The 13223-nt window shown below is 39.3% G+C and overlaps 1 protein-coding gene across 1 annotated transcript; it reads right to left on the minus strand.

Moving 5' to 3' along the window:
* Positions 1 to 8800: 8800 nt before the first annotated feature.
* Positions 8801 to 10182, minus strand: LOC112040970 (auxin-repressed 12.5 kDa protein). The gene is given in 4 exon segments (XM_024073887.2): positions 8801 to 9158; positions 9438 to 9537; positions 9540 to 9647; positions 9847 to 10182. Coding segments are annotated over 4 exon segments (357 nt in total). The 5' UTR covers positions 9959 to 10182; the 3' UTR covers positions 8801 to 9121.
* Positions 10183 to 13223: the final 3041 nt, after the last annotated feature.

The raw sequence follows: 13223 nt of genomic DNA on the forward strand, positions 1-13223 counted from the left end.
GTAGGAGATCAGCTAAGGAGCACGCTAAAGCTGTCAAGAAAGAAGTCAAGTGGTTAAAGAAGGTTGGGGCAATAAAGGAGATATTATTTTCGGAGTGGCTCGCGAACACCATGGTGGTAAAAAAAAAAGAATGAAAAATGGAGGGTTTATGTTGAATTTACTGACTTGAAATGAGCATGCCCGAAGGACCCATTTCCCATGCCCAAGATCGATCAACTGGTAGATGCCACGTATGGGCATCTGAGGATGAACTTTCTCGATGCTTTTCAGGGTTATCATTAGATTTTCCTAGCCGTCGAGAATCAGGAGAAGACGACATTCATTTCCCCTGATGCCAACTACCACTATACCGTGATGCCGTTCAGGCTAAAGAATGCTAGAGCCACTTATTAACGGATGATGACAAGGATGTTTCGAGATAGGATTGGGTGCACGATTAAGGTGCACATTGACGATATGATGGTTAAGAGCAAGTGGGAGGCACAACATATTAACGATCTTAAAGAGGTGTTCAAAGTACTTCGGTGGCACAAGCTACGTCTTAATGTTGACAAGTGTGCTTTCAAAGTGGGGTTTGGCAAGTTCCTGGGGTATCTAATCACCAACCGAGGAATAGAAGTCCACCCTGATCAAATTGAAGCTATGAAGTGCCTTAAGCCACTGAATAATCCAAAGGAAATAAAAGTATTGACCGGTATGTTAGCAGCCCTTAACCAGTTTATCTCCAAGTTTTCTGATCGGTGTCATCCATTTTATCAGCTTTTGAAAAAGTGGAAGGGTTTCCAGTGGAGCGAGGAATGTGAGGAGGCTTTTCTGGACCTGAAGGAATATTTAGTACCAGCACCCATGTTGACAGCCCCAGAGCCCGGGGAAGACTTATTTATGTATCTCTCGGTATTTGAGCATGTCGTAAGTGCTATGCTGCTGAGAGATCAGGGTATACAGTAGCCAATATATTATGTCAACAAAACTTTTGTTGACGCCAAGATGAGATATTTGCCTTTAGATAAGTTGGTGTTAACACTAGTTCATGCTACTAGGAGGTTGCCCTATTATTTTCAAGCTCATACCATCTATGTATTGACTGAGTATCCTTTGCAGTCGTTATTGAAGAGATCCGATTTCACGGGTAGAATAGCCAAGTGAGGGACTAGGTTAGGCTCTTTTGACATCAGGTACAGACCTAGGAGTTTAGGTTCTCGCCGATTTTGTTGCGGAGTTTTCCTCGAGAGAAGAGATTGAGATAGTTTGCCATGTAAAAGTTCCCTCGTGGAAGGTGTTCATGGATGGAGCATCCAATGCATTAGGAGCTAGGGCTGAAATTGTAATCATCACCCCAGACGGAATAAAGCTGGAGCATTCTTTTAGGCTAGGCTTTAGGGCCTCTAACAACGAAGCCATTATGAAGCCCTGCTGGCCAGATTAAGAGTTGCTTCAGACCTAGGTGCTAGGGAGGTAGAGGTCTACTTGGATTCTTGATTGGTGGTTAATCAGGTGCAAGGGAGCTTTAAGGCCAAGGATCCCCAGATGATGGAGTACTTACGGTTGGTAAAGTAAACTATGGGCTGCTTTCTGAGTGTGAGAGTGGTTCAAGTGGCCAGGGGACAGAACCGGCACGTTGACTCTTTGGCCACATTGGCGTCATTATTGGTTGAAGAGATACCTCAATTAATCAAAGTGGAGTTAGTAGCAGAACAAACTATTAATACAGGGATAAATGTTTCACAGATAATAACGGTTGAACCTTGTTGGATGGACCTGATCATTGACTTTTTAGCCGAGGATCGAATGCCAGCCAATGAAAAGGAAGCGGAGAAGTTACACTAGGCAGCTGCTCGATATTGGTTATTAACTTATCGTAAGCTGTACCAAAGGTCTTTTAAGGGGCCTTCCCTACAATGTTTACATCCCAGCAAGATTAAAGAACTCTTAACCGAGCTTCATGAGAGGGTGTGCGGCAGTCACGTGGGAGACGTTCATTAGCTTACCAGACAATGACTCAGGGATTTTGGTGGCCATAAATGCAAAAGGATGCCATTAAGTATGCACAGAAGTGTGAGCAATGCCAAAAGCATGCCCCGATGATCAACCAGACGGCAGGGAGCCTAAATCCTATCAGTAGCCCTTGGCCCTTTGCGTAGTGGGGGCTAGATATTGTTGTTCTAGTAGTTGTGGACTATTTTACCAAATGGGCAAAGGCAAAGGTGTTGGCAAACATCCGGGATGTGGATGTTAAGAAATTCATGTGGAGAAACATAGTAACAAGGTTCAAGGTACTAGAGTCTCTAGTATCAGATAATGGGTTGTAGTTTGACAACAGATCTTTCTGCGAGTTTTGCAGCAGCCTTGGCATTAAGAACAGGTATTCCACACTGGCATATCCCTAGAGCAACGATCAAGCCGAGGCCACCAACAAGGCCATTGTGAACAGATTGAAGAAAAGATTGGAGATGGCTAAAGGTAGGTGGGTAGAAGAGCTGCCTAATGTTCTGTGGGCATACCATACAACTCTGAGGAGGTCCAAAGGAGAAACTCCGTTTTCTCTAATGTATGGAGAGGAAGTGGTCATACCAACTGAGGTAAATTTGTGCAGTGCCCGGGTTTCAGGATTCACCCCCATTAAGAATTCGAAACTGATGGAGAGATAGTTAAACTTACTGGAGGAACGCCGGGAATCAATCACCGTATGACTAGGAGAATATTAGCAAAAACTTGCCCGGAGATACAACAGGGACGTGAGGAGAAGGGAGTTTAGCGCTGGTGATTTGGTACTTCGGAAGGTAGTAAGGAACACATAAGATGTCAATGTTGGAAAGTTAGCACCGACCTGGGAGGGACCTTATAGAGTTACTGCCATTGCTAGCGTAGGAGCATACTATCTGGAAGACTTGGACGAAAGACCATTTCCCCGACCATGGAATGCTCACAATTTGAAGAAGTTCTATCACTGATTACTAGTGCGCATAAGTACAGGTTAACTACAACATCGTATGTGTATGTTATTGTATAATACAAAGGCAATGTTTACCCGTGTAGGTGTATTTGTACTTGTGGTTTCATTATTGCTAGCTCATTAACTTGGTCAGCAAACGCAAAGAGAATTGAGATTGTTTATTCTAAGGACAAAAATCTACTTCTCGGATCGATCCTAATCACCGACTAATTGGAAACCTTATATCAAATCATTCTAAGGACAGAAACCTGCTTCTTGTTTCGATTCTAATCACCGAGCAAGAGGAAGCCTTATATCAAAGTATTCTATGGACTGAAACCTGCTTCTCGGTTCAATCTTAATCATCGAGTAAGTGGAAACCTTATATCAAAGTATTCTAAGGATAGAAACCTACTTCTCAGTTCAATCCTAATTACCAAACAAGTGGAAACCTTATATCAAATTATTCTAAGGACAAAAACCTGCTTCTCAGTTCGATCCTAATCACTGAGCAGGTGAAAACCTTATATCAAATTATTCTAAGGACAACAACCTGCTTCTCGGTTCGATCCTAATCACCGAGCTAGTGATCATTTTTCATTAGATGCATATGTGCCAAATTTAATCTTCATTGCCATATAAGCGTGAGCTTGGCGCTAGTTTTTTTTCCTAGATGCAAGCAACCTTTCAGTCCGATCCTCGTCACCTAATAGATAAAGCTATAGCCTACCTTCTTGAAGAATGAAAAAGACGTCATCATCACTGATCTGAGATAGGCCTTGGTAAGGTTGCCCGGTCATGAGGAATGAAAAGACAAGGAATGGCTAATCAAATGAGATAAACGTGATAACCATTTATAATAATCAAGTGACAATGTGGTAACCATTTATAAATATATATGTCTGAGATAAATGTTCGGTCAAAATCTCTGGATGGCTAATCAAATGAAGCAAAGCAGACAAAAATAAAAATTTAACCATTGTTTTGTCACCACAACCCGGTGACTATAGGCAAACCAAACGAATTAAAGAGAAAATCAAACAAAAGGAAAGTAAGAGACAGGCTGAAATTCGGATAATCAAGCTGAAAGATCAGTGGGCGGGAGCTATGCTACACCCTCGGCTGGCTGTTCTAGTACATCCTAAGCGAGCTGAGTGGTTGGAAGGGGTTGAGCATGAACATCCTCGTTGGGCTAGTCGCCAGCACTGGGGTTGCTGGTGACTTCCAGGTCGACTAACTCCACATAGGAGTTAATTGTTTGCACCAACTCCCTCATGCTGGGAGTCTCTTCTTCATCGACGACACCAGGAGGATTTTGGACGAGGGGAGAGAGATCCGGGAAGGGGATTTGGTCAGGGTCCCTTAATGGAGAATCTTCAGGAACCCTCATAGCTTCTAGGGTGGCCAACCACCCCTTCTTGAATCCATGCTTCCGAGCTTGGCGAATGACAGGCTCCACGGATTTTTCTGCATTTGCGAAGCCTTCGTTGTACCATTGGTCTTCACAAGCCTCTAAAGCTGCCTTCAGGTTAGCAACCTCATCGACCTATGCGAGGTTTATGCTCTTTGCCTCTACCAGCTTAAGTTCGGTCCCCCCCCCCCCCCCCCCCCCCCCCCCCCCCCCCCCCCCCCCCNTAACAATGCCATAAAATTAAAAAAAAAAAAAAAATGCAAGCACATTAATGCGCAGAAATAGGATTAAGATGAGTTACTACAATGGTGTGCCATTGCAGCCAAGTAGCTAGTGACTCATCAGCGCCATCCAAAAAGAAGTGCATAGCCTCGGGCAAAAGAAGGCCTTGCGCCAGGCTCTGAGCAACTTTACCACTTTCTCCCTTCGCCTAAGTCCTGACACTGGCTGATACAAGAAGGGGATCGTTGCCAAGCCTGAAAGTGGTCTACCAACCCACCTCCTGCCATGAAAAGGACGCAACATGAGACTCGAATTGTGCAGTGGGCCGAGCATCACCACAGGGTTCTTTGATAGTGATCCCTCCAGATACTCGAAGGGGAGTCCTTAAAGGTGCATCCCTTAAGCCTGTAGGAGGTTGCTCGACGATGCACTATGTCTTCCGAGAGTGGTCAGGGGGAGGAGGAGGAGGAGTTGAGTTTCTGGCCTGAGGTCCTTGCTGTTGCGCTATTGGCTGAGCGCCGGGCATGAAGCGGTCAATAGTCATCGCCCGTCTTGTCACCGTTTCGTCACTAATGTCAAATTCTACTCTTGATGAATGTATGGATTCGACTGCTATTGGTTCGACTACTTGAACCGGGGCTAGACCTTCAGGTCTTTCAATTGGTTGATGAACAGATCAGTTTCTAGAGACTATCTTTGCCGAGGCATGTCTAATGGGTTCTAGAGATTCCTCTCTGACAAAACAGGGACCAATGTCCCGAGCTTCACCAACTGTTAAAGAGGGAGGGAGCAAGTTGGGGTGCCGTATGTCTATGTACGACAATAAGGGGCTATCCACTAACAAGGCCTGGCTAAAGTTCTACTAGGTGGTATACACCAGATCGAGGCTGAGAATCAAGTGAGATGCCCAGAGTTGTCCATCCGAGTGCACAAATATCTCTGATCTGAGCACGAAATTAAGGTCTCTCATATGCACAACTCTAAGGTCGGGTTTGAATCTTCTGCTGTCTGCTGCAAAGCAACATGGAAACTAATTATTACATGTATAAGTAAAATAAGCAAAGGAGAAATGTCAAATCTAAAGCAAATAAAGTGCTTGGTATCGACCAACGTCCCGCGGCGAAAGTGGGCAGGGGAGCTCATCGACAAGCCAATTTTCGCTCACCCAAACAAATTCTCCTGCCAAATCTATGTTAGAGTCGAGAAGGCACAATATGAGCTGTACCCGTACATCCCTAGCTTTTAAATAATAATCAGACCTAATGTTACCACATGAAGTTTATGTCATGGTGGTTTAGTTGCAGCCCGTATAGTTGGTTCAACCTACTTACACAACTTACGATTTGAAAAAAATTAGGGGGAAGTTGGTTGGGGCATAAGTTGTAAAACCTGAGAGTGCCGAGTATAAGAGGGTCAACAGGAAACCTAACCTCATCCTCTAAAATGGCCATCAAAGGAAAAAATACTACATTTGGATTAGAGCGTCTATAGAGAGCAATATTGCCCTCGTGACAGTAGGCGATATCAACATCTCCAGGAACACCAAAGGCTGCTCTAAAGTTAGCCAAGGTCACCTTAGATGCAAGAAGGTGAGAGTTCTAAACTTTAGAGTGAAGAAAAATTGAAAGAAGGGGGAAGAGTAAAGAAAAATTAGTTTAGGCTCTAGGAAGTGATGATTTGGAGTGGAGTGTTACGCACAGGAGGAGTATGCTTGGCACAGAGGAAATTGAAGGAGAGAGGATGTAAAGAGTAAAATGAAAAATCTAGAGAAACTATTTATAGGATTGAAAGCATTTAATGAAGTGGGAGGCAGGAAAATCTTTCTGGCTTCTTTCTGTAACCCCCACACATGTGGGCTTGGGTCACGAACCGTTAGGTTATGATGACGGTTAAATATGATAGCTTGGCATAGCGCTCTTTTTAAGAAAGTGTTGATGGCTGTCTTGTCTATTCAGTAGCTGATGGTTAGGCTTCTTAAGGAGTCACTAACACCACTCAAGTTGTCCTTGATTTGGTCCCAGTAGCCGGGCACGAATCAAGGAGGGGCTATTGTACGGGCCAGAGTATTAGGCCCATTGGGCCTTGGGACCTGGCCTGGCCGCCTAGTACACCACCCCATCCCCATTGGACCCATAACCTCGATCCAGACACCTTAGGGTCCAATCTGGGCCCAAGGGCTAAAATGAGGATACGCAGTCTTGAATACCAAAAGTGAGCTCCTCCCGATCGTCTTTATCCTGGCTGGGGATACTTTATACTCGGCCGCCTGGTAGTGCCTTTGGGAATACCGTTGCTGAGCGGTCTTTTGGAGGTGGGAATTAGTTCCAATACCATTACCACCTTTCCCGATGGAACATCCACTTAAGAATGATGGAATTGAACCTCCATTCACACGAGTAAGGAAGTAATCATGATACCTCCACTCATCTCAAGCTATAAATAGGAGAATGGATTGAGAAATGGGGTTTGGTGATTCTGGAGAGAGAAATGAGAGATAAGAGTGACTGAACTAAGAGAGAAAGGAGAGCGGCTCTACAAGATAAAGAGGAGGGCTTGTAAAAACAAGAGCGTGTATTTGAGTCTCCAAACATAGGACCACCCGTAGTAGTAAACCCAAAGCCCACATAACAAATAGATTGCGAGCCCAAGTAAGAGTTGAGCTTGATAACCATTTTTGGGTACACATAGCAGTAATATCAAAGAGATGATAGAATCAAGAATACTCATCATGTTCGTCAATTAAGCATATTCATCATGTTCATTAAACAAGCATGTTCATCATCCAAATTAAATGCCGGTCCATATAATTATGTATGATTTACCTTACTTACCTCACTGCATAACAACACCTATAAATCAATGCATGTTCATGTTATTATCCAAGCATGTGAAACCCTAATCTTTAATCTAATAAGCAAGGTAAAACATGTTATTCTACTAACCTAAAGATCTAAACACTCAAAACTAAACTAAATAGGGACTAGACATGTGAAAGAAACTAAGCAAAATAGATAAAACACAAAGAATCTGAAATTTGAGTTTCTGAAAGCAAGCAAGCATGTGCATGCATAGGGTACGTGTACGCATCCCACGTGCATGCATACGCATGCAAGCTAGCATGCTTACACATGCACACGCATACACACCCAGAAACGCAAACTCAGAAACAACAAGCAAACAACAAATAAAACACACTTCTAGCAACCTATCGTGCTTTTATACTAATATAAGAGTAAACCTAAGCTAACAACAGATATATCAAAGCATGAAAACACAATGAAAACCAAATAAACAAACAAGAATGAAAGAGAAAAATTTTGAACCTTTACCTCTAATACTAGAACTCTTTAGAGCTTTGATTTGACCATTCCCCCCCCCCCCCTCAACGACAATATATGTAATATTAGTCAATCTTTGCCTTCAAGCAGCCGGCTTTGAACCACTAATATACCTACAACCGATAATGTTGTTATCAACAAGACCCACGGGTCCATGTCTCACTCGAGACAACATATTCATAATTGAGTGGACTCTCTCCGAACTAATATTTCACACCTAGAAGCTTAAAATCTACCTGTAGTACTATAGATTTGCCACTTTACCAAGCCTGGGACAGATGATTTATTATGATGTTCTCTTAATGTAATGTATATTAAGATAATGTAACAATAAAATTTTTAATTTTTTTTTTTTTTTAACATTATCATAATTATTTTTTAATATAAAATTACAGTAATATAAAATTATAATAATATAATATTACAACGTAATATACTAATATAATATTTTTACATCTATCGTCCTTCATTTCGCAAATTACAGTTCACGATAATAATGCTCAGTTAAAGGTTGGAAAAAAAGGGTCACATCAAGTAGGTAAACATCACATTTCTTTCTTTTTTTAATCCACTATTATCCTTTCTTATCTTAATGATGATTTGTGTAGGATATATGCGTTTAATATAATCAAAGAGGAAGGGACCACCCTTGCCCAAAGTCATTGATAAACATTGCTGCATTATTGTCCTTCTGATTCCTGGTCCCATCTTATCCTTTTCCATGTGGGTCCACATCGTGTATATTCATTAGACCCTCCTTTAAAAAAGGCAGCATCAAGGTTATCCTTTTACTAAAATATAATTAAATTATACAATATAATAAACCCACAAGGATAAACATCACTTCCTCACTATAATATGCAGTACTCAAAGTTCTGATTACATTTGCAACGAACATACGCATAATAGGATTTATTTTATTAATAAGAAAAGTAGCTGCTGATCATCATCATCGTCGTCATCATCATCTTCCTTAAGAAGATACTACTTACAAAATTCAATTACCGTGACACCATTTCTACAACATAAAGGCTTACATTACTCACACAAAGCTTACATATATTAATAGTCAGCTAGCTCATCAGAAACCAAGCCTAGTTAGGACACGTACTCACATTACTGTGAAAACGACACGTCCAACACTGGGAAACAAAACAAAACAAAACAAAAGCGCTATTTACATGCAATGCAAGCCTCGATCGGTAACCTGTCACCTCCTCAGCGATGCTCGCTCTTGGTCTGACCACTGTAGAGCCTGTGAACACATAAACAACCCACTTCGTATTAGTAATAATTCAAATCAACCCCAGATGACCATTTCAAGCCCTCTAATCATAAAAAGATCAACATAAAATTCTCTCCTCACCTCGAGGAGCATGTATCTCATATATCATATAGATCTTCCATTTCTAGATGTAAGATACATATATAAGATATATGAGATATATAGATCTGGTGGATAAACAACCAGATCATCACTCTGCCAAGTAGCATGCAAATATTTGGATATGCAAGTGTTATGTAGACTACGTACCAGTCATAGACAGTGGGAGAGTTAGGCTGTGGCTTGTCAAAGTACTGATTACCAATTTTCTTAGTGGCAAGGTTGCTACCTGGGTGGAACACGCTCCTCAAACGTTTTCCTTACGGGCTGACGCTGGAGTTGTTGGTGTCACCGGAATAGCCGGGCTTGCTGGCATGGACAACGACCTCTGGAACTTGCTCCCCTCTCCAATATCCACATCTAACACCATGCAACCAAATAATATATGTAAGAACGAAACTTCCATGATCATATACATAACATCGAAGCACATACTTTTGTCAAGGAGAAACTTGTAACTCAAGTAACAGTTTTTAATTATTTCAATACGTTCAGGTTAAATTTCTCCTTACTCAACTATTGAATTTTCTTTAATATATATATATATTTATATATATACCTGGGGCTGGGATGTTGATGGGCTTGGTGGAGATCTTCCTCAACTTGCCAAGGCCACGATCAGGCTGAGGTCCAGCCAAAACATCATCCCAAAGCTTCTCTAGCAGAACCATCTTTCTCTCTTTGCTTTCTTTCTTTTTTTGTTTGTTTGTAATGGATCAGGTTTTCCTAACTTTTGCATAGGAGTTAGCGTTACATATATAGAGAAAGTTGATGCATAAATATCTCTTTACCCTCAATTAAAAATTGCAGTTTCTAGATGGATCTTTCTACTAGTTCCAAGTGTCTTTTATATTTGTTTGTAATAAAACTATGGGGTTCACAACTATACAAACAAGTTGAAATTATGTGTCACTGGCAGAGGGAAAATGATGAGTGGAAATAGAGGGAGGGGGTGGATAAGGATGAAGACAAGGCATAATATGCGGGGTCCGCTAAATAATATCTCTTCAAGATCAGATTGGAGTTAGTCGGGGATTGTTTTACAAGTATACCCCTGTGATTAGACAATTGTTTTGTCCTATTCCTCAGAGCAACATGGCATCCACCTTGATGGCAGACACGTGCTGTGGATTGTGACAAATTGGCCCCCTCACCTTAATCAAGGGATTTTAATTCTAACCGACAATATAAAATGCGAAATATGTAAGGTACACTTAAAATTACATCGTTCTTTTTTACAAATTAGACGAGCTGTGGGAGGTAGAAAAAAAGTAGCTATTTATTTATCAGTCAAAACTTATCACACGATGAGCGGTGGCAAAACTTGTCTAAGCTCTTATGATCCTAGCATCGTTAATAAAATGTTCAATAATAGAGTCATTTGCACTATTTTTTTAGGAAACAAAAAAACAGATAGGAGATTGATAGTTATCCTATCCCATATAATTTAATCTTATCTTATCTTCAAATACTATATATAGTTACAAAAACTTAACCTGAGGATTTACCATTTGCTAAAATGCGAAATTCTATAGTAATCCTATTTTTTTGGCATATGGTATGCATAAGTAGTCAAATATGCTATAACAGGTTACTAAAACATCATATTTGATAGTTTCAACGTCACATTAAATAATAAGAAATATTACATATGATTATATTATTGTCACATTCGGTGATTCTCTTATTTTTTAGTCATATAACAGGTTACTAAAACATCATATTTGATAGTTTCAACGTCACATTAAATAATAAGAAATATTACATATGATTATATTATTGTCACATTCGGTGATTCTCTTATTTTTTAGTCATATTGAATGATTTCATTGTCAAATTAAGCAATACCACTATCACATATGATTGTACTTTTATCACATTTGATAGTTTTCTTATTTTTACCCACATATGATAGTTCTAATATCACATTAAGTAATACCAACATCATTTGTGATCGTACTATTATTATATCCAGTGGTTCCCTTGTTTTTTTAGTCACATTGGGCGGTGCCATCATTACATATGACTGTACAATTGTCACATTCAATAGTTTTTTTTAGTCACAGTGGATGGTTTCAATGTCACATAGGGTAGTACCAATATCATGTATGATGATACCATTGTCACATTCTGCGGTTTTCTTACTTTTTAGTTACGCTAGATAGTTCTAATATCACATTGGGTAGTACGAACATTATATATGACAATACCATTGTCAGATTATGTAATTTCCTTATTTTTTAGTCATAATGAATGATTCCTTCCATTCAAAACTCTATTAATAAAATTTTAAAAGATCTAATGAAATTTTGATTATTTGCATTAAGTAATTTTTATTTTTATTTTTATTTTTTCATAATCGATCTTAATCTTTTCATTCAAATTGAATGGTACTCACGTTAAATTGGATAGTACAAATATCACATACAATAATACTTATGTCACATTTGATGGTCCCCCTTATATTTTTGGTCATATTCAATGGTACCGACATTACAATTGATAGTACTAATTTATTATCTACGTCACATTAGATGATCCCCCTTATAATGCAAGATAGAAGATTACGGTGTTTTGGTTTGTAAGTCACATTACCATCAAATTCCATTCCAAGAACCTAATATTGTAATACTTGGTTTTTTAGTAATAATTAAAATTTTAACATTAAATTGTCCCAATATAGTCACAAACTTTAAAACTAACAAAAATACCATGGTAATTAAGGATGTCAAAAAATAGTCCAAAAATCTATAAAATGACAAAATACCACAAAGCTTGGAATATGACCAAAATTCTCTCTTTAACATATAAAATGATTTAGATACCACTCAAAAACTTTTAAAATGACCGACATATAATTGAAACCTCAAAATAAGCGAAAGACTAAAATATATTTTTAAACTTCAAAATGACTAAACTACTTGCAATTACTTTGAAAAGTATCATAATAGTATAAGAACCATTAAATTTGGTAATTTTATAGTGATATTCTGGTTTTTATTATTATTATTATTATTATTATTATTATTATTACTAGTGATTGTAAGAATATTTTAGTCATATTGGAGGTTTCAAGGACAATTTGGTGATTTTTGACATCTTAATGGTATTTTAGTCATTTCATGTTTCAGTGGTATTTTCCATCAAATAATATTTGACAATGAAACAAACAGCTCCTTAGGCTGTGTTTGGTTCAATAAAAATTGATTTCTAGAAAATATTTTATACATTCATGGGTGTTTAGGGCGACAAAAAATGTTGGTCAATTGGAAATTGTTTTTCAATTGACCATAAAATAAAGACACTTATAACAAAAATTGGTTTACACTTTCATTTTCCGTCTTACCCAAAACTTATAAATTGAACCTCCACCCCACCCCCACCCCTCACTTTCTGCCACCTAACCACCACCACCAAACTAAAGTTCTTGGTCTTCGATGGTGTAGACACCTCATTTTGTACCCCTTACAACTTGAGCCCCCATTCACTAATGACAACATCACTTGGAGGCTCGGGGTTGATTTAAGGCCCAACTCGTAAACTTTGAACGCATGCCATTAAGTATGCTTACGCATGGAGCATGCGCACATATGCCTCAAGTATGCGCATGCATGTAGGGTTTCATAATACTTGCAAGGAAAGTTTTTGTATATAATTCGTGTAGAGTGAATTTCACATCATCTGGGAGCTGCCCTACACACCTTTATGATCACTATAAAAGACCCCAAAGACTCTTTTACCAAAACAAGGTGAATTCACTAGAAAACAGTAAATCAAAAAGGGAGTTTTTTTACTAAAACATCCTCAATTTAAAGTTTACTTGGTTTGGATCTATATTGATCGCTTACTAACCTTCTTGGTTTTATTCTTGATTAGATTGACTGGGGAGGGAGGGGGGGGGGGGGGAATGGTCAAATCAAAGCTCTAAAGAGTTCT

This window comes from Quercus suber, unplaced genomic scaffold (assembly GCF_002906115.3).
Source record: "Quercus suber isolate HL8 unplaced genomic scaffold, Cork oak 2.0 scaffold_332, whole genome shotgun sequence".
NCBI lineage: Eukaryota > Viridiplantae > Streptophyta > Magnoliopsida > Fagales > Fagaceae > Quercus > Quercus suber.